Source organism: Calliphora vicina, chromosome 3 (assembly GCF_958450345.1).
Source record: "Calliphora vicina chromosome 3, idCalVici1.1, whole genome shotgun sequence".
Classification (NCBI taxonomy): domain Eukaryota; kingdom Metazoa; phylum Arthropoda; class Insecta; order Diptera; family Calliphoridae; genus Calliphora; species Calliphora vicina.
Window position 1 is genome coordinate 69,147,787 of NC_088782.1, and position 26,055 is coordinate 69,173,841.

Genomic DNA, 26,055 nt, shown 5'->3' on the forward strand with positions numbered 1-26,055 from the left:
ATTAAAATAATCTTTAGATTTACATAACCTTTAATCCGTTTATGTAATGCGTTTTAATCGGCTCAGTAGTTTCGGAGTTATTAAAATAAATTGAAGCAAAAAGTATATTTTTTACTTGAAAATAGCAAATTTGTGTGTTATAAAATATTCATGAAAAATCGAAAATGGCAGAAATTGTTCAGGTTTATTACTTTAACGTAAACCCACATATAACAGCAATGAAATGAGATATCGATCATAAAAATCGATTGATTCTTTTTAAATTTATTCATAATTAAGTGAATTCGCTCATTTTCACAAAATTTTACTTGTTTCTTTGATATACATAAAATTGAGGAGTTAGTGTTCTTCTTTCGAATTGAATTTCGAAAACATTTTCCCCATGCTATGTACAAATTTTCATATATATATTTCTTTTCAATCGGCTCAGTAGTTTCGGAGTTATAATATGAAATTGAAGCAAAAAATATATTTTTCACGTGAAAATAGAAAATTTTTTTGTTTTAATAAATCATGAAAAATCGAAAACGGCAGAAAATTAAATTTATTGCTTTATTGCAAAGCCACATGTAATGGAAACAAAATAAGTTATCGACCATAAAAATCGATGGATTATTTTCGAATTTATTGACAATTAAGTGAATTCGCTTATTTTCAGAAAGTTGTATGTGCGTAAAAGCGTGTAGTACTTTGAGTGTACATTTTACATGTGTTTTGTTTTTGTTAAAATTCAATCGATTTTTATCTTCGATATCAATATATAAACAGATTAAAGGTTATTTAAATTTGAACTTTTTTTAATTTAATAATATCGGACTAACCTTTTTTGAGTTATCATAAATTATGTGGAGAAATATCTAAAAAACTTCACAATTTTAGAAAAAAATCTATCAATACAATTCAAAAATTTTATCATTTTTGTACTTAGGTAACCACTATGCATCAAATCTATATAGTGGTTAGTGAAGCCTGTTTTTGCTGTTGGTCTGTGTTATCGCTTACTCTGTAACATTTAAATATTGTCCTACTCAAAATAAACTATTTCGACCTAAAAATATTTAAATTTAAACAGCCATGCAGGTTAATAATATTGCTTCCACTACTGTTTCGTTTCCAGTAATAACCTCAACTCTATAATTTCTTATTAAATTTTCCCATTTGTCAGCAGTAATACATTCTTATTTTATAATGAAAATTTCTAAAAGGAAAATTTAAACTCATCACAAATGCATAAATTATTTGTCTATTATCATTGGATGCCATATTAAATGGCATAAAAAGCAATGATTTACGTTTTATTATTATGTTTTCAAAAGAAATACCCACAAAAAAGTACTAAATTTCAAAAGACTTTCTTGCTTTTGTCTTTAGAAAATGTGTGGTAAAGGCAGGAGTAGCAGAAGAGTATAGAGCTCGTAAAGTACATGATAAAGTATAATTTTCTAGGCTTATTATTATCTATATTTTCTTTTTGCAAAAAAAAAAAAAAAACCTCAATGATAACAGAAAAATGAACCACAAAAATCTCTGTAAAGACAAAAAGACAAACATGTTGCTAAATTGTTTTAAAATGACTTTTGAAATTTGTGACAGTCTGGTTTTGGCAAAAAGTATAAATGTATGATAAAATATCTACTATATTTTAAGCAAAAGAACATGATACTCGTACACATGAGCATAATTTTTGATATCTTAAAAAGGGATGAGCAGGAAGTAAAGTACATTAGATGGAGAAAGGAAATAAAATAAAACTAGGGAAAAAAGCTACAAATGTGAGTGTGTCTTCTAAATGCTTTGAATTAATGGTGTCAAATTTAGAACACATGTGGTGGTAATAGCGTTTCACCACATATTTACAGCAAAAAAACTAAGTGGAGTACATATAAGAAAATTAGATTTTTCCAAAGGGAATAAAACATTTCATCATAAATTATGGACTTAATTTTTGAGAGCTCACTGTCTTGAAATTTTCTCTGTTATAGGGGAACATATGATATGTTCCTATTGTCTAATGATAAATGCTAATACACAGTTGACATACTAAAATTTCAAGTAATAAATAATTAAATACGAATTTGCTTAAAGAAAAACACAAAGGGCAGATTACAAAACCTGCAATACTTTTCAGAACCAACTTCACAAGTTTTATTTTTCCACTTGTTAATTTAATTTCCAGTTGGAAGTCTTTTACCCCAAAGTTAGGGATTTCTATTAAATGAACTTTATTTCAATTTGTAGAAAATTATGTTTCATTTACGACCTAACTGCTAGTAGTTATATACACAAATAAAGTAAAACGAAAATAATTTCCATTAATAAGAAAAAAAGGGGAGGCTAGAATTTTATTTCATCAGAGTTTACATGATTTTCATGCTTGGTAAGATATGTTTAACTTGAATTACAACACAGTTTCCCATAATAAATAAAAAATTAAGTTCTTTTTATTAAAATGCTACAAGTAAGTATGGTCGATCAAGCCAGATTATCTAATACCCTACGTTAAATGAACGAAAACATTTTTCTTTTAAAATTTCAATAATTTATTTTTGCGATTGATTTTCAGAAGCTATGACTAATTATGGTCCGATCATTATAAAATTAGGTGACACGACTTCCATTTATATAAAACTTATTTGGACCGAAATTTGTGTAGATAAAACATTTATGACCTATAAAGTGCTATTTCGGGAGGACATTTGTATGAGGGCTAGGTGAAAAAATGGACCGAATCAGTTAATTTCAATAGGCTTCGTCCTAGGGCCGAAAACAATTTATGTACCAAATTTTGTCGCAATATCTTCAAAATTGTGACTTGTACTTTGCGTCAGTCATATGAACAGATAAAATAAAAATAAAACAAGTAAGAGAACTATATTCGGCTGTACCGAATCTGATATACCCTTCATCAAATTATACTTTAAAATTAAATTTTTTTTTTTCAAAATAGTTTTATATTTTTTTAAATTTATTGATTTTTTGTTATTTTCGAAACTGTTTTTTAATTTATTTAAAAAAAGTTTTTTACAAAATTTTTTTTTAAATTTATTGAAAAAAACATTATGACAAAAATTTTTTTTTGTTGAAAAACAAAAAAATATTTTTTCCGATTTTGATCGTTGCAATGAACTTTGAAATATCTATCATTAGATATCCATATTGTCTATACTAATGACTTAGTAATCCAGATATATATAAAAAATTGGCCAAAAATCGAGGTTATCCTTATATCTCAGCCACTTATGTATCGATTTTATCGATTTTAAATAGCAACCGAACCGGAAGAATTCCCTATATATTGATGTATGAATCATGTATGTGAGTTATTTGGGAGCTACAGAAAGTTGATTTCAACATACAGACGGACATGGCTATATCGACTTCGCTATCTATAACGATCCAGAATATATATACTTTGTGGGGTCGCAAATGAAAAATGTAGAAATTACAAACGGAATGACAAATTTATATATACCCTTGCCACAGATGGTGAAGGGTATAATAATACAATCTGTTTTCTTTATCCAATTGTATTTACATATCTATAAATGATTAAGTCGAGTTAAAGTAATATATATTTTTTAAAACTATATAGGGACTTCAACGCATGAATTTGATTTTCAGGAGTGATTTTTATATGAGCGTTTTTATGGACCGAAGTCCAAGACTCTCTTGGCTCTTGGCAGGAATTCGATTCTACTTCTTCGCGGCAATATTTTTTTTTGGAAATTTTTTTAACAAGTTTTCTTCTTAATAAACCAATAGAATTTATTGATTTTAAACCGATTAAAACATTGTACAACCAAATATGTATAGTATTTTACTTTTTCTCAACTTTTATTTTTAAGGCTTTTTTTATAGTTAATAAATAAAATTTTAAAATTAACCTTTCCAGTTTTTGCAAAAAACCTTCTTGAGGTTTTGGATGAAATTTTGTCGAAAAATCAATCTTTTTTTACGCGTTAATTTTTAAGGTTTCACTATGTTAAAAAAAATTCTGCCATTTTTTTTAAGGCCCCAAACCAATTTTTATGTATTTTTTCCCATATCAAATAGCTCTTTTTTAACGAAATTCGCACGTTAAAGGCGATGATGATATCATTTTATTTTCCTCAAGAATTTCACCTTGGAAAGGTAATATTTAAAAAAAATTAAATCAGACGATTTTTCTTAAAAACAGATTGGTCGTAAATCGGTGCTCTGTATTAAAATGTAATAGAGTAAAACGAAATTTGATTGTAATTATTAAAAAACTATGCTATTAATCGAGTTTCTATGTTCAGAATTGAAAATCTATAATTGTATAAGAATTAAGGTTCTAACAACTATAAAATATGATTATTTATCCGGTTTGTGTCTTTACTAATGTCTATTCATTTAATTCGGAAACGAAAATCGAATTGAACCAAGTATTTTTTATTTTTATTCGATTAATATATAAGAAAATCGGTGTTCTCATATGTCATATGACGATTTAGTAATATCATATCTCAAAACATAAGTAGCAAACCTCGTAAAAGTCCTTAAACACACTATACTCTTTACATGTATTAGGAAATGGTTTAATACACTACACTAAACATGATGATTGACTATTTTCTTCTATAGTTTTATTTCTGTTTGTTTATTATCTCCAACTGAACATTTAAATGTCTTTACATTCATAGATGTTGCTCTAAATAGATTTCACTTCACAACAATAGCCCAACAAAAATAACAGAAATCATTTAAACAGAGATTATTGTTATTTGGTAATCAGATATTTTAAGTAAATGTGTGTCTATGTGGCTAAGAAAAACACAATATAAATTCATCTCTAGTTAAATACAATGAAATGAAATTATGGTTTATGGTAGTTAAGTGATGTACTCTAAACATTGAACACACGTACCTACATGTCCTTGTCACTCACACAGTCACTTATTTGTTGCCAAACGAAAAAAAAAATAAAGTTTTCTTGGAAAGGAAACTCAGACACTCATAAAAACTTTGTTTATTATCATTAGGGTTTATTTGGTAGACACGTACACTTGTACATTTGTCAGAATGCCTGTAAATATGTTTGGGTTTTTTCTCTCCTTGTACAACAGGAGAGAGTAATAATTGAATTTTTATTAGATCTAATATGTGAAGGATATTTGTTTTTCAAGTATTTAGAAGAGTATTTACATGTGTGCTACTTATTGTTAAACTTTATCATAAAAAAACAAAAACAACAAAAAAACGGAGAAACTGAGAACAAAAAATAAATGAAACATGCTCGTAAAAGTGGAAATTGAAAAAGTTTTCTTTGATTTTAATAAAAATGTTGTGGCATACTTTTAGGTTGCTAAAGAAAATATTGTTGCTGCTTGAAACCTAACAACAGTTTATTTTTTTTAAACTTGTTTGGTTCATTTGAGTAGAGAGTTTTGAGTTTCATACAAATTTTAATTCAAATGAGTTTTGAAGTATGCAGTTCCACAAATTGTTGTTTAGACATTTGTGTAAAAGTTTCTTAATTATAATCTAAATGATTTTTAAGGCAGTCAAAATAAAGTGGAAAATTATTATATTGTTTTGTTTAGTTACTGCAATTTCATTACTTGATAGCAATACTGTAAATTGTGCTATAACTTTTTATTACAAACTTATTTAACCCTGAAATATACCATAAATATTTAATAATTTTCCACCTAAAAATATACTTTAAAAGTTATTCATTTCAAGTCAAGCAATAATCTTACTAACTTTATCATACTCGTTAGCAAACTACTCAAACTTTTATAAAAAATTATAAAAAGAATCCTTGATGTCTGCTTTAATTTTACTTTTTGCCTCGTTTTGCTCCTAAAACATTTGTCTTACCAAATGTTTACATGATGCTGAAACAATAGGGAAAATGAAACTGAGCCAAAAAAAAAGACAAACATTTCTGATTAAATTCTTTAGGAAAAAATCCTTTATCACATTTGGCAGAGACCAAAAATGAACACTCAAACACACACTCACTTCACCCACAATGTGAATGTTGAAAATGTGCGGCTCAGATGTCAAGGCACTTAACGGCAAAATCTTCCCCCCTTTTTATTCCGAATTTTTTTTGTTGTGCTTCAAATGAAATTCATTGATAAACGTGTAAATATGATAATGTGTTGAAATATATAAACTTTTCTTACTTTTTAAGGAGAAAGCAGGTTTATGGTGTCTTTTTCGTCTTGTCTAGTACCAGCATTAGCAGAGTCGGGGATGTCAAAAATCGATACCATAAATTATAAAGAACAACAAATGTTTAAAAGTTTTCTTGAGCCTTTTAAAAATAAATCAACGACTTTGTTCTTTAGCATATCCCAACGAGTGATGATGGAGTAAATCCTTAAAGTTTAAATTTTCCTTAGAATAATTAAAAAAGTTTGGTTTTCGTATCCCTTTCTAAAGCAAAATAAATGAGATTTGCATTTATAGGTTTTAATAGGGTTACAGTTGTGGATGATTTTAAACCACACTGTAATATGAAATAACATTTTCCCAAATAGGAGATTTTTTTGGCAAATGGTGATACAATTTTCGGTTTGGTGATCTGGTGATTTGTTGGGGACGAAAACAATTTTAGGGATGCAAATATTTTAAGTTTTTGCAGATTTTAATTTCTTTTCAATTTTAAATTATGTTTTTCAATATAGTCCACAGTGGGGCAGAATCAAATTTTTTTTAAATAAATCAAGCATTTCTAAACGGCTGTTCCGATCGGGATAAAATTGGACGTTTGCAGAAACAAGTATTGAAGTTTAAGTTATTAAAATGGATCCTACGAATGCTCCAGTGGAGGCGCTATGGGGGCTCAAAATAGGATGCCTTCGACACGTTACTTTTTTTGTTTCCCATCCGATTTCAAAGACTTTTATATTATTGGAAAGGGCTAGTTTTTGCTATATATCTCTTATAGTTTTCGATTTATAGGCATTTAACAATTTAAATTTTCAAATTTTGACATACCATGGTCCGTTTTTTTTTTTGTTAGTTAGACATAGACGCTAGCTCGTCCATTACCTAACCTTTTCAGCACTTTATACCGTGCCGGCAAATTTCCTGTATGTTGGAAGGTTGCTAATGTAACGCCAATTCCTAAAAAGTGAGAGGCTAACAACCCTGAAAATTATCGCCCAATAGCAATTTGTTCTGCACTTTCCAAAGTCATGGAGAGTATGGTTAACTACCATCTTGTGAATTATTTAGAGTCCAACAATTTACTCAGCGACCGGCAGTATGGCTTTCGTAGAGGAAGCTCTAAGGGAGACCTGCTAGCCTTCCTATCGGAAAAATGGTGTCGTTCCATACACCATTTTGGCGAAAGTAAAGTGGTGGCTCTACATATTTCTAAAGCGTTTGATAAACTATGGCATGGTGCGCTTTTAGCAAAACTTATTGCATTTGGTGTCGGTAATAACTTCTCTCGATTTATATCGAGCTTTCTCAGAGATCACAATATACGAGTTTTTAAAGATGGAATCTCATCAAACGAGTTCAAAATCAATTTACGGGGTTCTTTCTCCTACCCTATTTCTTATCTTTATAAACGACCTTCTACGTCAAACTTCCAACCCTATCTACTCTTTTGCAGATGACAGCAACATTTGCCATTCATATGCATTCAATTATAGACCAAGCCTGTCGGAGATTGGGGCAATGAGGCATAACATGAATGATACGCTTAACCAACATCTTGTGACAATCTCTGAATAGGGTTGTGCGAATAGAGTCGATTTCAACGCACACAAGACTCAATGTTGTATGTTAACACACAAACGTACAACAGATCATGTTGCTCCATCTGTTTTCATGGGTGGTGTAAATATTAAGGAATCAGAAGCTCTTGATGTTCTAGGCACATTTGTCCGCTGGACAAAACACATTTTTCGAGTGTCGAAAGAAGCATTCATGTGCCTTGGTTTTCTAAAACGGTGTAAGAATTACTTCACTCCATCTGTAGTGCGATTCACTAACTTTTATAACGATAATCGTATCGTTAAAAAAAATATAACGAAAATTTATCGAATTTGCTATTCAGTAACATTTTTAACGATATTCGCTGTCGGTTGAAGTCAGCTGTTACTTTAAGCAGTTTTTTTTTCGTTATGTTAGCGACAATAATTTAAGTTGTGTTTATTTAATCGATAAAGTGTATTTGCAATTTTTTCTTCGTCATCTTCATCTTTTGTAGCTGGAACTATAGTCAAAATAATGGAAACACAATTTTGTTTACTTAACTTATATTATAATATTAATAAGTATATAAGTATACAATAAAATATAAAAAAATAAGCTGAAAAATATGGGAATTTGAAGATTATACTACTAATTATTCACCTGGAAGAACTACTTATTTTTGTTTGCGATGTCCCAAAAGTAATCCTTTACATTTTGGACGGAAATAAGTTGTTTTGCTAGTAGAATTATTTATTAAATTATGTATTTACTAAAAAAAATAAATAAAAAAAAGTAAGTCGCAGCCAAGTGTCGAACCAACAACCTTCCGATTGCTAGTCAACGTTGTACTCACTACACCACTGGTTAATTATTTCATTGTGTGTCAAATAATGGTTTTCTACTTTTCACTTATTTTGATATTTTGTAGACAGAGATGTCATATCTTAAACAATCGTTAAAAATAAATTACTGAATCACACTATCGTTACTGCAAGCGATTATTTATGTCGACAAACATTACGATTGTCGGTTCGTTAAAAGTTAGTGAATCGCACTACTGATCTCCTTGCTATTTACACCACCTATATCCGACCTAAAATGGAATACAATTCTCATGTGTGGACCGGTGCTTCGAAGTCTAGTTTGGAGTTACTCGACCGCGTACAGGAGAGGGCGAAGGTGCTTATTGGTGACAGTAGGGTATCCAGCTCTATTGACTGGACACTGGATCATCGTCGCAATGTGAGTTGTGTTTCACTGTTCTACTGATACTACAACGGTATGTGATCTGTTGAAATTAGAGAATTTGTTCTCGAACCCGTAGTTTTTTGCCAACACACGTTCTTCGGCAAGGGATCATCAATTCGTTGTCGACTGGACAGTGAATCGCACAACATATTGCAGAGAAAATTATTTCTTTAGCCATACTTTCCGTATGTGGAATAAGCTTCCTCCTGAAGTCTTTCCTCTCACTTTCAATATAGGAAAATTCAAATCTATGTCCACAAACACTACTCCCTCTATCCTCCATCCCATAATCTATTTTCCTAGTTCCAACACAATGCATTGCATGAGAGGATGACCCCTCTGAGTGCTGAGAAAAATAAGATGCCTTATACATTAAATATAAAAACAAATTGTTAATTGGGGATTTTTGGGAATACACTTACGAAAATTGGGAATGAGGACTGAAAAAAGTACTGACAACACTGATACTCCCTTAGACACATAAACTTTTGCTCGTACGTTTCCGCCCACCGTGTGTGTAAACATATTTGCCATTTCAAAGATTAACTCATGATTGCTTCTATTATGTCAACTTCATTTGGGTGCTTTTCTCCGCTGCCACTCATTCCATTTGCCACTACGACAGCGATTACAAAATGCTTTAAGCTCTTTAATGCTTACATTGTTTGCATCAGCATTGCTATTGAAATATTCGTATTTCCAACCAACATGACCGACTCACAAAATCAGCAACAACAATAGCAGCTAAAAGCCCAACGAAACAACAACTAATCAGTGTAAATGGCAGTGTCACATTTGATTATATTTAAGATTTGTGTGCGTCTAAAATATTTTGCATAGAAATCTAGACACGAATGAGATTAACTGCTGAAAGTTAGTTTGCTTAGCTTAAAGCACTTGCTTAGACATCACATTACAATGGGAATGTTTTTTGGCGACAGGTTAGGAGAATTGGTGAAGATGTTTAAAAGGAGTAGGGCATACTTTTAGGTGTTATGGAAAGGTTCACACTTCATGTAAGCATATGAATATTAAATGAATGTTAAATGCGTCAAGTGTAGAGTAGGCCCTTTGTACTGAACTTTTTCGATTTTCTGTGCTCCCATGATCTAAATGGTTTTCCGTTATTTAAAAACCAAAATCTGGAAATTCGAATTAACTTAATGAGAAATTTTAACGGTTGTACTTATTAAAGGTTAGCACGGGGAACGGTTTGTAATTGGCGGTTTTCGAGGAAATATCAGATACTCTGTTCCAAAGTGAAGCGTATCCCAGAGAGAGCGTTTTGCATCGATTGAAAGAAATAGTAGTCGAACGAGGCACGGTCTGGACTTTAAAGCGGGTGAGGCAAAACTTCATGCATTACATTCGGTACAGGTTCCCTGTGATGGTCTGGTCAGATTTCAGCAGCGCTTTAGGTCCCAACAAATACAGAGAATTACCCTAGCGCCATGGATATTTTAGTGTCAATTCAGCTGATTGGCCAGCTTCACACACGATCTTTTACGCTTCGGGTTATCATAATGGATCCATTTTTTAACGCATTTAATGATTTGTTGCAAAATTGATTTTCTTTCATAGCGATCAAACATAACTTCGGATATGAAGAATCGTCTTTCAAGAATTCTCGGCTTCAATTCGCGTGGTTCCTAGTTTCCCTGATTTTGTGTGAATCCTGCTACTCGCAAACATTTTAATATTGCTGATTGAGTAGCTCTCAATGATTTTGCAAGATCTTGTTGAGTTTGACAACAATTTTCATGGAGTAATGCTTCCAATTCTTGGTTTTCAACCTTTTTTGGCTGGCCTGGACGATCTTTGTCTTCCGTATCAAAATCTCCATTTCTGAACCGAACAAACCATCTCTCGCACATTGAAGCCGATGGAAAACATTCAGCATAAATTCTGGTGAGTAATCGGTGTACTTCAGCAGCCCTCTTTCTTTGCAATATGTTATATAACAAACATCGTATTATGTGATTTATGCCTCTTCTAGTTAAATTTCGTAATGGGAATTTAAACTTTAAATAAAAATTAAATGTACACATCAATTATCCTTTTGATTTCTCTTTGCTTTAACTGCAATCTATGCAAATTGTCTTCTTATAGATTTCTTCCTTTATTAAGTCAAAAATTTCATAAAATCTTTCTTTTGCAAATATGCACTCAAGGATTATGTCTAACAAGACCAATTGCAAAAAAAAATGCATGTATATTAAAAACAAAACGTATTCATTGACTAAAAATAGAAAAATCTCAGCAAAAAAAAATTATGAAGAAGAAAAGAACTTCATATCCATTTCAAAAGTCATTTATTGTAGTACAGAGATGATGTGTACTATGTGTTTAAGTTTAATATTTACACATGTCAAGCTTGTATGACATTATTTCCACATACTTGCTCTTTGACAATGTAAACCAGAATGTATGTAAAATATAGATAGTAGGTTTTGCTTGTATATAAATGTCATAGGAAGGAAATTTGCCAAAGATTTATACACACAATTAAATGGTGAAAACCTCTTTTGAATACATTCTCCCCCAAAAACTAAACAAAGCATGCAAATGGGTTTAAAAATATAAACTGGTCATGGTGTATGGCAAACAGTTCTTGTTGAAAATCAAATATAAAGGACAATTTCATATAAAGTATTTTGAACTTTAATAAAATGATAAGAAAATAATTCATATTATGGATCGGAGATCCTTTTGTAACACATACGCACATACATACTTGCTGTCAGAGAACATAAAGGAGACATCAGCATGTGAGGAATAACTAAGTTATACACTCAGTTATACAATTACGCATACAGCCAGGACAACAAACAATGATACCAACCATATACGTCATTACCTACAAATGTTGGAAAGTCGAGAACAAACGTCTTTATACATATTTCATTCATTCAACATTTTCTAAGAATTAATCTTTTTAATATTTTATTTTTCAATATAAATAATACTAAAAAAAAGTGGCGGTCTATTGATTTTGTCATTCCGTTTGTAATACATCGGAATATTGGTTGTAGACCGACAAAAGTGTATATATTCTGGATTATTGTAAAATTCAAAAACTTTAACTACGTCCGTCTGATAGTTTGAAGACACGAAAGGGCTATTGTTGATAGTAATTGTATGATATTGAAAATGGGTAAAACGGTCCGACTTTTTTCCAATTTCTCCTCAAGTCACGAGGTAGTCTGCTATAAATAACTGCCAAAAAGGATTCAACTGACAGATTCCTGACAGTGTTGCCCTTTCAGTTAAGACCCGGGAACTTCCAAAAGTCGCGGACTTATTGACAAACTCGAACCATTACCCCTAAAATAACCTCTCAGCTCAACTACCTTTGCCACTAAACTATCGTTACCGAAATAACTGTAATTCTGTTACTGCTAAAATACCGTTTCCAATATAAATGAAAATAACGTTACCGTGTGTGTGACAGCTTATTTTAAATATTTGTAAATTTAATTATAAATTAACCGAAATTATCGTTATCATTATCGTTACCTCTAAAAACCCGTTTCCAAAATAATCCAAATTAGCGCAGCCGTAATGCCTTTTCGAAACGGTAGCCAACATAGGAAAAACATGTCACGCGACTAGTTCCAAATTGATAGGTACCGATTCCAGTTGAAAATCTTTATATGAAAGGGCGAACATGGCGATGTTGTAGAAAGTGCTAAATTGACACCATTTGCCTATAGTGTAACATATCGTGTAATTAACTCTTAAGTATCTGTTATGTTTTAATAAATATGTACATAGCACGTCCAAAACAATTCATTTAAATTTCTTGTAGAGAAGATACATACAGAGAGGCCTGATGTGGCTCTGTGCAGTCAGAATAGCTGAACTATGAAAGGGATTCGGGCATATCAGGATTTAACCTGACATTCAAAGAAAGCTATGCTTAACTAAGCTGTCAATAAAATAGTAGTCCGGCTAGTCCGATCGCAATAAAATTTGACGTGGGCATAGCCAAGGAATTCCAGTTTATGTTATTAAAATGGAATCTACAAGTGCTCCAGGGAGCTCAAAGTTTCCCATCCGATTTCAAAGTTTTTATATTTTTGGAAAGCGTTCGGTAATCCCTTGAAAAAACATGCTTGCGTATGATATTTATCTCTTGTAATTTCCAAGTTATAGGCATTTCAAAATTGAAATTTTAAAATTTTGCCATACCTTGGTCCGTTTTTTTTAAAATATAGGGCATACTTTTGCACCGAATGGACTCAATTTTTTTTGTTAGTTCGACAACTAAATTAACAATAATATACAAAAGTTTTCAGAGCAATACCAACTATGGATCCATAAATAAACGATTTTCAATTTAAAAATAGAATTTTGAAAAAATGGATTTTTGCTTGACTTGACTTAACTCTTTTTTTATTACAAAAAAAAAAACGTTCTTTAAGAACATATAACAATTTTATGTTTCTCTGTAAGGTATATTTACGGAGAATATTCTAGAAAAAAAATTTGTCCTATTTTGGAATATGTCCTATGGAATTTGACCTATTTTTTATCAAAATTTCAACTTTGGTCCACATGTTCTAAAATCCCAAAGCTGGGATGAGAAAACGGATTTATTCCCTATTTATCCCCAAAGTATTTTCCCAGACCCGAAGGAAACGTGGGCCGTATAAGCAAAATTCAAAAAAATGCCATTTTTGGAAGTTTTCGGTCGAATTTTTAGGAATTCTTTTTGACTTTTTGACAAGTTTTGTTACATTTTGTAATTTAATGACGAATTTAAAAAACGTTGAGAATTTCATTGAATTTTGTTAATAAATAAAAATTTTATTACATATTATTGAGATCCAAAACTAAAATTTTAATCAAAATTTTAAAAGGATTGCAAATATTAGGAAAAATTTGATTCACATTTATTCCGAGCTATATTATTTTGTTTAGATAAGTTAATTTTTGGTCTTACAAAAAAAAATTTCAAAAAAAGTCGATATCTCAATTAGATTCAAAAATATGCCATTTTAAATCTCCGTCCTTCAAAAATATTGCACTTTTTTATATTTTAATGTGACTAAGACAGAACTATTGCAATGCATTGACTTGTTGTTGAATAAAATATTAAGAAAATTCATACAAATTTGTTAATATGAAGAAGTGCAATTTTTCTGAAGGACGGAGTTTTAAAGTAGAACAGAACACCAAACTCTCTGCGGCTAATGTTAGCATTACACCCTCGAGTATACGCGAACCAGACACTGAATTTGGAAGCATTAAAAGGGCCATAAAACAAATCCATGTTAAGTTTATGTTATACACAGAAAAAATTATATTTCAATTCAAACATTTATCACATATTGAACTGGTTTCAATTCTTTATAATTGAATCAAGTATTCATGTGCTCAAAAACAACATTTTCTGATATTTTCTATTGAATTTTGAGTTTTGAATTTGATAATTTTGATAATTGACAATTTACAATACAATTTTCGTTATTGGTTGAACTTTAAATACGAAAATTATTGAATAGATAATTTTCGTAATTGAAAAAACAAAAAATAACAAAAATGTGTTTTCAATTACGAAAATTATCTATTCAATAATTTTTGTATTTAAAGTTCAAACAATAACGAAAATTGTATATTCAATTGTCAAAATTATCAAATTCAAAACTTTTAAAAAATGTATAAGAGGACAATAAAAAACTTTAGTGAAACCTTTGAAAACATTCTTTATTTCAAATAAATGTGACTACTTTTGTCATAAACTGTTTTAAAACAAAACAGTTTCATTTAAAGCAAACTAAGTAGTTTTTAACTCAAACAATTCTGTTAGAAATTTATATGCCATGATTTATGTTTTATGGCTGTGTCCGGCATCACAATGGAAAGAAATCGGAAATGAAACCAAGACTAATACACACACACAAAATGGAAAATAAATAAATGCTGTGAAATCAAACCCCTTAATGTCCCATAAAAATAACTTTAATCTCTAAGGATAATGATGTGTTTGTATATTTCAGTTTTTTTTTTCCTTACAGAAGATTGTCTGTTTGCTTTTTTCATTTCATTTGATACAGAATCATTTGTCGTCCCTTACAGCTGGTGAATAGAGAGCTGTTTAGATAATGTCAGTGGTAAATTCCACATACAAACAATTTTGTTAAAAATACTCGTAAATGTGCCATCTATTCTATGCGTTTATGGCACAACAATGTCTTGGGACAACTTTTTATGTCATTTAGTTAAAATCTATGCACAATTGAACCAAAATCGTTTTGAATATTTACTTGATACTAGATTCCAAATGTAGGGATGATGTACAATAATAAATTCTTGTATTTGTAATAGTGCGCGTACGTGCGTCTAACGGTAGCTACATTCATTTTCATTGGAAGTATATGGAGTGTAAGGGATTCCAATAAATAAAAAGCTTTAAAAGCAATTTGCTTTCATTCTTTTATTATCAAAAAGAGATTTAAAATACAAATCCCAAAATGTTAGTAACCACAATGGAAATTATTTATTTACATAAAATTCCAAGCATTTTTGTCAGAATACAAAAGAAAGGGAAAACAAATTATAGTAAAATATTGTGGGACTTTTAGTATCTATTTGAAGGGGTTTTTAATAATGTGTTGACTGACTAAAGGGAAATACAAATTGTAATTATCAAACTGGTCATTGACATCTGCACAAAAACTTGCTAGAGGCGAAACTGCCTTGCAAATACACAAACAATAACTTAATTATGATAAACGCTTTTATGTCTTTGAGATTTCTTTGTTAGACCTGACGAAAATACCAAACTTTTTGAATAACTTCAATTTAAATTATTTATTTCGGTTTATTGTTGCAAGTACTTTCATTTCCTTGCACAAAAGTCTAATAATTAAAATCTTATTATTTTCTTTCAGTAAAATAATCACAACTTTTCTCTTGTATTTACATCTAGATATTTACCTACCACTTTAAATATTTTACATTACAAAACAACAACAAAATATACATTTAAATATTTATTTAAAGTAAAAAAAAAAATAAACTTACCCGAATTCTTCTCATAGCCTGGACTATTTCAGCTCTTGTATTCGGTCTGGGCACTTCTTCCCAGCCCACAAACTATAAATACACAAAAAGAAAATAAAGCATTAAATTAAATTAAACACATTTGGGTAGATTAAATAAAAATTTTGACACAACATTAAGGAAAATCCTTCCATTTATTTCTCAACTCTTAAATATGCTTTTTTCCTTTTTTTGGTTGCTGTTATTTTTTGCAAAAGGAAACACAAATAAACAGAAAATTATTTAAATTTAGCAACCACAAAAAGGGGACAACACAACAAAGAAAAGACTTGTTTAAATTATTAAATCCTTTAAAGGTGTATTAAAGAAACTGTATAATCCTGTTTGCAGCCTACTTCAAAGAATATTTGTATGTTGGTTTGATGGTTTAATATGTAACAAAAAACAAATTAAACTTAAGATCCTTTTTCACTTAGCAGCCTTAGACCAAAAGTTAATTAAGCTTTAATTAACTCTCTCATGATTTTTAGGTAGATCTCTGTTTAACCATCTAAGGCCGGGCATGGCCAACAAATTTTGATCTTATAATGCTAATGCATATAGTTAGGGACACATAGATAAGATCAATAAACCATATCTGTTGCCAGAAAACTTTTACTGGGTACTGATCTAGTTATCAGATCTTGTTTTTATGTAACCGGTAACTTCCTGGCGCGAAATGTATGTCAATCGTGACAATCGGGATATGTCCCGTGACATATGAAAATAGGACATGTCTTATCACTGCGCAGTGTCAGATTTGTGTAATCTAGAGGGACTAAAGTCTGAATTTTAAAAACGGGTAAAGATAATTCAATGATTTTTGAAACGCAGTTTTCCTACGATGTGATACATTTTTGGAGAAAAATTTGAGGTGGGCGTGGCAATATTACGCCTACCTCCCATACAAATGTTAAAATCAAAATTTTAATATTTATACTAATGTATGTAATGTAAGAAAGTATTGTCCCAACATCCATCTTAGAGCATACCAATCTGCTCAGGATCACTTTCGGAGTGTATTTAGCGATGTCTGTCCGTCCGTCTGTCCGTCCATGTAAACTTTATAATAAAACTACAGGTCGCAATTTCAAAGAAATTCTAAAAAATTTGGCACAAGCTTTTATATTACCCCATGGACGAAGCTTATTGAATTTGGTTAGAATCCGTTCATATTTCTCCTAGTCTCCATACGATTGCCCTATCTGAAAATAGTTAAACTCTCATAAATATCTTAGTTATATAGATAATATACTATTAGTCAAACATAATTGTCTGATTTTCGTTATCTAAACAAGTTTTGTCCAATATTCAGACATTTTGTCCAATATATTGAACATTTGGGTTTTTCCTTTTAAAGTCATGTAGCGTTGACGCAAATAGCGTTATCAAAAGAGTGTTTACTAGATTGTATATATATGTGATTTAAACGTCTAATTTTACATTATTTTAAACTCTAAAAAAAGCGTGTAAGTATTAATTGAGTATTAGTTTAGATATTTGTGTATTAATTGCAATTAATTACATTAATTTTTTTAAATTTATTTATGAGATACATGTCTTTTAAGAAACTTCGTCCAATATATTTGACATCACCTGGCAGGCAGGTGTGACGATTTACCTGTAATTTGACTTCATATTCTTAATTAGAAGCCTTACACTTACACTGAAATTTTCAGTTTTCTATCTCAACTAATTCTTTTTAATGCCTGAAAGGGCTAGTCTGCGAAAAAAATAAGTCTGTCGTCTTCCAAACCTGTCGAAGTCAGTTTAATTTTCTGATAATCTGGATTGTAAGTTATATTGTTATATTTTGATAATTAAAATTTTAAAATTACGCTGAATTCCATTCGGTGTATGACTTAAAAATGCTGGATTTGCAATAGATGGCGTATCTTTTGAAAAGATACATCGATTAAAATTTAAAAGTTTCGGTTTGTTGGAGATTAGGCTGAACAATAGATTAAGTTCTGAAAAAAACATATAAGTCGGACTATAATGATTTTCATGATCTTAAAATAAAATTAAAAAATTCACTGGTGTTTACTCATGTTCGAGGCTGTGTCTAAGATCGCCAGGCCAGGCCAGCTATCGATCGATATCTTATAATAACTTTTTGTGAAATTATATTAAATTATTATAACTCCGAAACTACTGAACCGATTGAAATGCAATATAGAGAGGAAAATTTGTACATGGCATGCCAAAAACGTTTTCAATATTCAAACGATCAAAACAAGAACATTAACTACTCAATTTTATGTATATCAAAAAAAAAAAATTAATATTGTGAAAATAAGCGAATTCACTTAATTGTGAATTAGTTCCAAAATAATCAATCGATTTTTATAATTGATATCTCATTCTCTTGCTATTATATGTGGCTTTGTGATAAAATAATAAACCTGAGCAATTTCTGCAGTTTTAGATTTTTATGAGTTTTTTAAAACAAAAAAATTAGATATTTTCACGAAAAAAAATATATTTTTTGCTTCAATTTGTTATTCTAACTCCTGAAGTACTGAGCCGATTAAAACGGAATATATAAACGCATTAAATGCTATGTAAATATCATTCCGTTGCTGTTATATGTGGCTTTGTGATAAAATAATAAACCTGAACAATTTCTGCCATTTTCGATTTTTCATGAGTTTTTTAAAACAAAAAAAATTGCTATTTTCAGGTAAAAAATATATTTTTTGCTTGAATTTGTTATTATAACTCCGAAACTCCTGAGCCGATTAAAACGCAATATATGTATAAACGGATTAAAGGCTATGTAAATCTCAACTTTCCTAAGGATAATTTAATAATATCGGACTAACCGTTTTTGAGTTAAATTATGTGGAGAAACGTCTAAAAAAATTCACTATTTTATAAAAAACAAGTAAGAATGTATGGTCGGTCAAGCCCGACCATATAATACCCTACACCAAGTAAATGAGTAAAAATATTTTTCTTTTAAAATATCAATAATTTATATTCGTGATTTATTTTCGGAAGTGGGCCTTATATGGGAGCTATGACCAATTATGGACCGATCATCATGAAATTAGGTCAAGTGATTTATGTCTATATTAAAGTTAACTATGTTGAATTTTGTGTGTATACCAACATTTTAAGAGATTTATGCACGTTAAAGAGATTTTCGGAAGCGGGTCTATATGTGAGCTATGACTAATTATGGACCGATCATAACAAAATTTGGTGACATGAATTTTGTATATATAAAACTTATTTGGAGCGAAATTTGTGTAGATACATATGAGGCATTTCATGTCAAGTGAACCAACTTTTGAAATCGATGTCTTCCGATCGGGATGAAATTTGCACCAAGGTTAGCTCTATTGGATAGTAACTCAGACACAATTTTTCAACAACATCGGTCGAGAACTCTCTGAGTTATAGGGGGTAAAATTTTGACAATTTGGTCAAACAGGGGTTTTTTCTTATCCATGTAACTTATTACCTATTGTTCTTAGCAAAATGTGTCCCAAATAGTATAGATAGCTATTTCTTCGATCTTTCGAAAAAAAATATTTAAAAAAAAAAATAAAAAATTTTTAATATTTTTTTTCCGAAATCAAAAACTTTTTTGACTTTTTTTTAAAATGGGTCCTTTTTTTTTTTTTTTTTTTTTTTTTTTCTTAAAATAAAGTTTAGATATTTTCCTTGAACACCTACTTGGTCGCTTAGTGGGATGCGAGTGGGATATCTATCAAAATAAATATTTTGTAACTCAAAACATAAAATTTTTGACTTTTTTTGCAAAATCAAAAACTTTGTTGACTTTTTTTTCAAAATGGACCCTTTTTTAATCTTTTTTTTTAGGTCAAACAAAAGCTTAGATATTATCCTTGAAGACCCTTTTGGTCGCTTAGTGGGATGCGAGTGGGATATCTATCAAAATAAATATTTTTTAACTCAAGACTTACAATTTTTGACTTTTTTTTTTGCAAATACGATTTTTTTTCCAAATGGGCCCTTTTTTTAAAATTTTTTTTGTAGTCAAAAGAAAGCTTAGGTCCATTCCTTTAAGATATTTTTAGTCCCTTAGTGGGATGCGAGTGGGATATCTATCAAAATAAATATTTTGTAACGCAAGACATACAATTTTTTAATTTTTTTTTGCAAAATCAAAATTTTTTTCCAATATGGGCCCTTTTTTAATTTTTTTTTTTGCTCAAAAGAAAGCCTAGGTCCATTCCTTTAAGATATTTTTAGTCCCTTAGTGGGATGCGAGTGGGATATCTCGCAGGACCCATTTTAAAAAAAAGTCAAAAAAGTTTTTGATTTCGGAAAAAAAATATTAAAAATTTTTTATTTTTTTTTTTAAATATTTTTTTTCGAAAGATCGAAGAAATAGCTATCTATACTATTTGGGACACATTTTGCTAAGAACAATAGGTAATAAGTTACATGGATAAGAAAAAACCCCTGTTTGACCAAATTGTCAAAATTTTACCCCCTATAACTCAGAGAGTTCTCGACCGATGTTGTTGAAAAATTGTGTCTGAGTTACTAACCAATAGAGCTAACCTTGGTGCAAATTTCATCCCGATCGGAAGACATCGATTTCAAAAGTTGGTTCACTTGACATGAAATGCCCCATATATAAATTAAATATTTATGACCGATAAAGTCCAATTACGAGAGGACATTTGTATGGGGGCTATGTAAAATAATGTACCGATTTCAGCCAGTTTCAGTAGGCTTCGTTTGTTTGTATATGTACCAAATTTTATCGAAATATCTTCAAAATTGCGACCTGTACTCTGCGCACAAGGTTTACATGGACAGCCAGTCAGACCGACGGACGGACGGACATCGTTTAATCGACCCAGAAAGCGATTCTAAGTCGATCGGTATACTTTAAGGTGGGTATTAGACCAATATTTTTGGGCGTTACACACATCTGCACAAACGCATTATACCCTCACCACTATGGTGGTGTAGGGTATAAAAATTCTCAATACAATAAAATTGTGTACTGGTTGGAGGCATTACTCCATGGCGAATGTTGTTTTCTCAACTCATGAAGAGCTTGAAAAATCCTTGGGAGATACTCAAGCAGCAATTTCAAAACGTTTGCGAGCAGCAGACTTCAGGAAAATTGGATACCATATGAAATGATGATTTTGCGTGTCAGAAATGAATGCTATAAAAGAAAATCCTTTTTGCATCGAATCATTACATGCGGTGGCAAATGAATGCATTGCGATAAACCGATCATTATGATGATGATCATGATTGTCGCTAAGAATGGCGACTACTGTTCTAGATTTGTTTCAATTATAATTTTAGCAACATTTGTTCTTCAAGTCTATTATGCCTAAACTCTATTCTAATTTCTACAAAATAGCTATGACCACAGGATATCCTTATTTGCTTATCAAAATTTGAATAAAATATATAAGAAATTTACTTCAAGGAAATTGTTTAAGCCTAAAAAATCTTTAAAGCTACCAGAAAATAACAATAAAAAAAAACAAACATAAACCCCTTTTGCTGAACTGTGACTAAAAAGGATAATTTGAAAACAAAACAAAGATAAGACAAACAAAACAAAAGGAATAATATACAAAATTCTATTGTTTTATTTTCTGTGCTAGGATTATAAACTGCTGAAAGAATGAAAGAAGTATTGTCTACCAACAATAAAACAAATGAAAATACAAATCCTACTTATAAAACTACTTTGTTAAAAACACACTCAATCATTCATTCATTCACTACAATACATAGATACAGGGAATCTACAACCATAGAAGAAAATATTCCAAAGGGTTAAATGAAGAAAAGATGTTTTAGATATAAAAGCAAAAAAAAAAAACTCTAATACATAAAGACCCTGTAGCAATCAATTGTTTTTGAAAAGTTGATATAAAGAACAAATACCTGAATCTCAAATTCATTTTTATTTTCAATTTCTTTTCTTTTTCTAGCACCTCTTCAGCCACGTTAAAAGCTTTTAGACCACAACTCTTACTTTAGCCTAGTTCGCAGCCATAATTCAGGCTGTCAGAGCAATAAATGATTACATTTTCTTTCTTTTTTTTTCTTTTACAGCTTGTTTGAGGTGCAACTTAAATACAGAATATTTTTACTTGCAATCATCTTCAAAAGTTCATCTTTATCTTTAAAAGAATTTGCATTTTTTGCAAACTAAATTTTAGATTTGTTCATGGCTGAATTTATGAATATTTTATGTGTAGAAAGGTTGGTTAGCTTTCTTTGTTTCAATGTTAGTAACAAATATTTTTCAAGTTGTGTGTAAATCACCTTCAATATTATTTACGTTTAAAGGATTTTTATCAAACGCTTTAAATACCCATTAAGCTCCACTAGCACTATCGCGAAGTTATCGTTACCGAAATAGCTACAATTACCAATACCCCAAAATACCGTTACCGATATAATCGTAAATACCATTACAGCTCTTCTATGAATAATATTAAATAATGAAAATACAAATTTAAACAAATTTAAGCTAAGGCATTTAAAATGTAATATAATACCTACGACCTAAAGGCTTTTTACATAATTTTAATGTATTGTGGTTCCAGTAGTACAAATATGGTTAAAATTTTAAATTCTATGGAGATTTTTATACCCTTCACCTTCTTGAGAAGGGTATATATAAGTTTGTCATTCCGTTTGTAATTTCTACATTTTTCATTTCCGACCCTATAAGGTATATATATATTCTGGATCCTTATAGATAGCGGAGTCGATTAAGCCATGTCCGTCTGTCTGTCCGTCTGTCTGTTGAAATCAATTTTCTGAAGACCCCAGATATCTTCGGGATCCAAATCTTCAATAATTCTGTCAGACATGCTTTCGAGAAGTTTGCTATTTAAAATCAGCAAAATCGGTCCACAAATAACGGAGGTATGAGCAAAAAACCGGGACAACCTCGATTTTTGATCTATATCTGGATTACTAAGTCATTAATATAGACAATATGGATATCTAATAATAGATATTTCAAAGTCCATTGCAACGATGTAGATAAGGCTATAGTAAGTTGCACCTACAATGGGTCAAAATTTCAAACATTTTTTTTCCAAAAAAAAAAATTTGGAAAAAAATCTTTTTTTTAAAAAAATTAAAAAAAAAATTTTAAAAAACAATTAAAAAAAAAAATTAAATTTTGTTTACCTAAAAAATATTTAAAAAAATTATTTTAAAGTATAATTTGGTGAAGGCTATATAAGATTCGGCACAGCCGAATATAGCTCTCTTACTTGTTTTTTTTTTAAATTTTATGTAAAATTGTGAATTTTTTTGGATGTTTCTCCACATAATTAATGATAACTCAAAAAAGGTTACTGCGATATTGCTAAAATAAACTTAGAAAAATTAACATAACCTTTAATCCATTTATATATTGCATTTTAATCGGCTCAGTAGTTTCGGAGTTATAATAACAAATTGAAGGAATACGTGAAAATAATTTTTTTTTTTTTGTTTTAAAAAATTCATGAAAAATCGAAAACGGCAGAAATCGTTCAGGTTTATTGCTATATGATATTGATCATAAAAATCTATGGATTATTTTCGAATTTATTCACAATTAAGGGAATTCGCTCATTTTCACAAAATTTTATTTTTTTGTTTGATATACATAAAATTGATTGTTAGTATTCTTCTTTCGATTGATTGAATTCTGAAAACATTTTCCACATGCTATGTACAAGTTTTCAGATATATATCCTATATTAGGATGATAGGATAATGTTAACTGGTGGCCCAACGACACTGAAGTTTTGAGGTGAATTTACAAGGGAACAAAATAAAAATTTAGCCATTAAGTAATTACCTTTGCAATGTAGTTTAAAGGAAAATACATTCGTGTTTACTTGTATATGAGTTTTTGTATTCGTAGGATACCGTTAACCTATTCGCAAATTTCAGAATTTGTTTGTCATCACATTGGGATTTATTGACAATATAATAGGGAATAAAAATATGAAAAAATTATGACAATGTCCCTATAGTTTTTCCGTACCTGCGATTTAAATTTTGCGATTTTCGAGCAAAACTAATTATTTGGCCATATTTTGGCGAATGAGACCAATTTCCTTACTGTTAAGAATTGTAAGTAAAACCTGTTCAGAATATTATAGTCCATACAATTTTTAATATAGTCTGAAAGTTTTACTAAATTCGGAAATCATTAACCCTTAAACATAACCTTGTAAAACAACTTTAACCCTGAAAACTATCTTGCTGAACTTTTGAAAAAATGTGTATGGTGTATGCAAAAATGTTCAAAAAATATTTCGTAATCGCAATAGGCTATATATCAATTTATCATTTGATGACAACATAACCTTGGAATCAAATGGTATTCTATATTTGTGAGTCCATGAAAGATTTCTCACTTTCCAGGGGATCGATTCTAGTTCTGTGAAACGATGAAATGAAATTTTTTTTTTCATATTTTCATAGAGTTTCTGATTCTCGTTTAGTGAAAAAATGATAAATAAATTCAAATGTTTTCATATGAAAAGAAAAAGTTAAATAAAACAAATTGAAGAACGGGAATCGCAATTTGTGTAATTGTGAAATGATAATATGAAAAGTTCTTATGAAAACGAAAATGAGAAATATTTTTTCTTTCTCCGTTTCACAGAACCAGAATCGACCCCCAGATATACTTACAATAAAACGCTTTACATGACCGCCCCGGTAAACTTATTCTCACTTATTTCATAAAAAGTCTTTATTACTATTATTAAATAAAATAAAAGCCTTTAAAAAACAAAACAAATTGACAAAAATATTCAAAAACAAAAAAGTTATAATTGTTCAAAATTAGTGAACATGCAGCGGGTAGAAATTAGATTTTTATTTTCTGTAAAAAACACGACAATTATCTCTCATACTGAATTGAAACTTTAGCAAAAAAAACAAACAAAATTTTGATTTTTGTCCCTCTAAATTGGCAAAATCTGGCATTGTGCACCGCACAGTGGTATTTTTTTTTTTTGGCAAAAAAAAAAGTCTAGTTTTTTACAATTATTTTTTAGCAATTCTGTAGAGAAATGCTTCATTAGTAGAAAACCATGATTTGTTTAGTTGTTTATACAATAAATATGGTTCAACTACCAATAGTTTTAGAGCATTTTTATTAAAATATAGTATTTTGAATTTAATAGAAAAGAAAAAATATTTAAATTACATATATAGTTTAAGAGATCTGAGCAAATCAAAATGGCTCCAAAAAATTTAGCATTTGCAGTTTTCATTAGAAAAAAAATAAGTTAACTCGGTCTACCTCCGTGTTAGTACTACTACTAAATGAAAATTTGGAACATTTTCTTTCATTTTATGTAAAAAAATTCTGCGACTTTTTGCGATCGCTGAACAAACTCATAAATTTTGTGATAAAAAATACATATTTTTTATGAATATTTACAATAAATTGGAATGCATATTTACAATAAAAGGTTTTGTATACTTTTAGGCTTTTACTTTTTATATGGAACTTAACAGATAGATTTGGGTTTATATAAAACTTGTTTATGTCGAATTTCATCACGATATTATTTTAATTATTTTTATGTGAGTTTTGAACAATAAAACTATTTTCAGAAAGGGACCTATATGTGGACTAGGTTCAAATATGGACCGATTTTCTTCATACTTTGTATTATGATATCTGGCCACTTGGAACTAACATATGCAAAATTTAAATAAGATCGCTGCATTATTTAGGAATTTATGACTGATACAACGTTATTTTGGAAGGACCCTTGTATGGGAGGTACCCTAGGGACTATCCGATATGAACCATTTTTAATATTTAGCTTTTTTATATGAAACTAGCCAAGTTTACCAAATTTTATTATCATAGGAGCACTCCTTCTACTTTTTGCAAAAAAATGTATGAACCCATACCACTGTTCACCGTGGCAGTTGGCATTAAAAATAACTATGATAAGAATTTTTGTTTCGTATAAATTCTTTTTGAAATCGAATATTTTTGACTAAATTTTCTGACCAAACAACCGAAATATCAAAGTAACACTGAATTCGATGAACAATAAACACTCTCAGCTTTTATTGAAT

At 29.9% G+C, this 26,055-nt stretch overlaps 1 protein-coding gene across 2 annotated transcripts in view; it reads right to left on the reverse strand.

The window, feature by feature from the left end:
* LOC135953381 (capon-like protein) overlaps positions 1 to 26,055 on the reverse strand; it is a 501,555-nt gene that overhangs the window by 95,851 nt on the left and 379,649 nt on the right. For both annotated transcript variants that reach the window (XM_065503265.1, XM_065503264.1), the window contains exon 2: positions 15,961 to 16,032. In XM_065503265.1, coding sequence (XP_065359337.1) covers positions 15,961 to 16,032 — 72 coding nt within the window. The remainder of the gene's footprint in view (positions 1 to 15,960; positions 16,033 to 26,055) is intronic.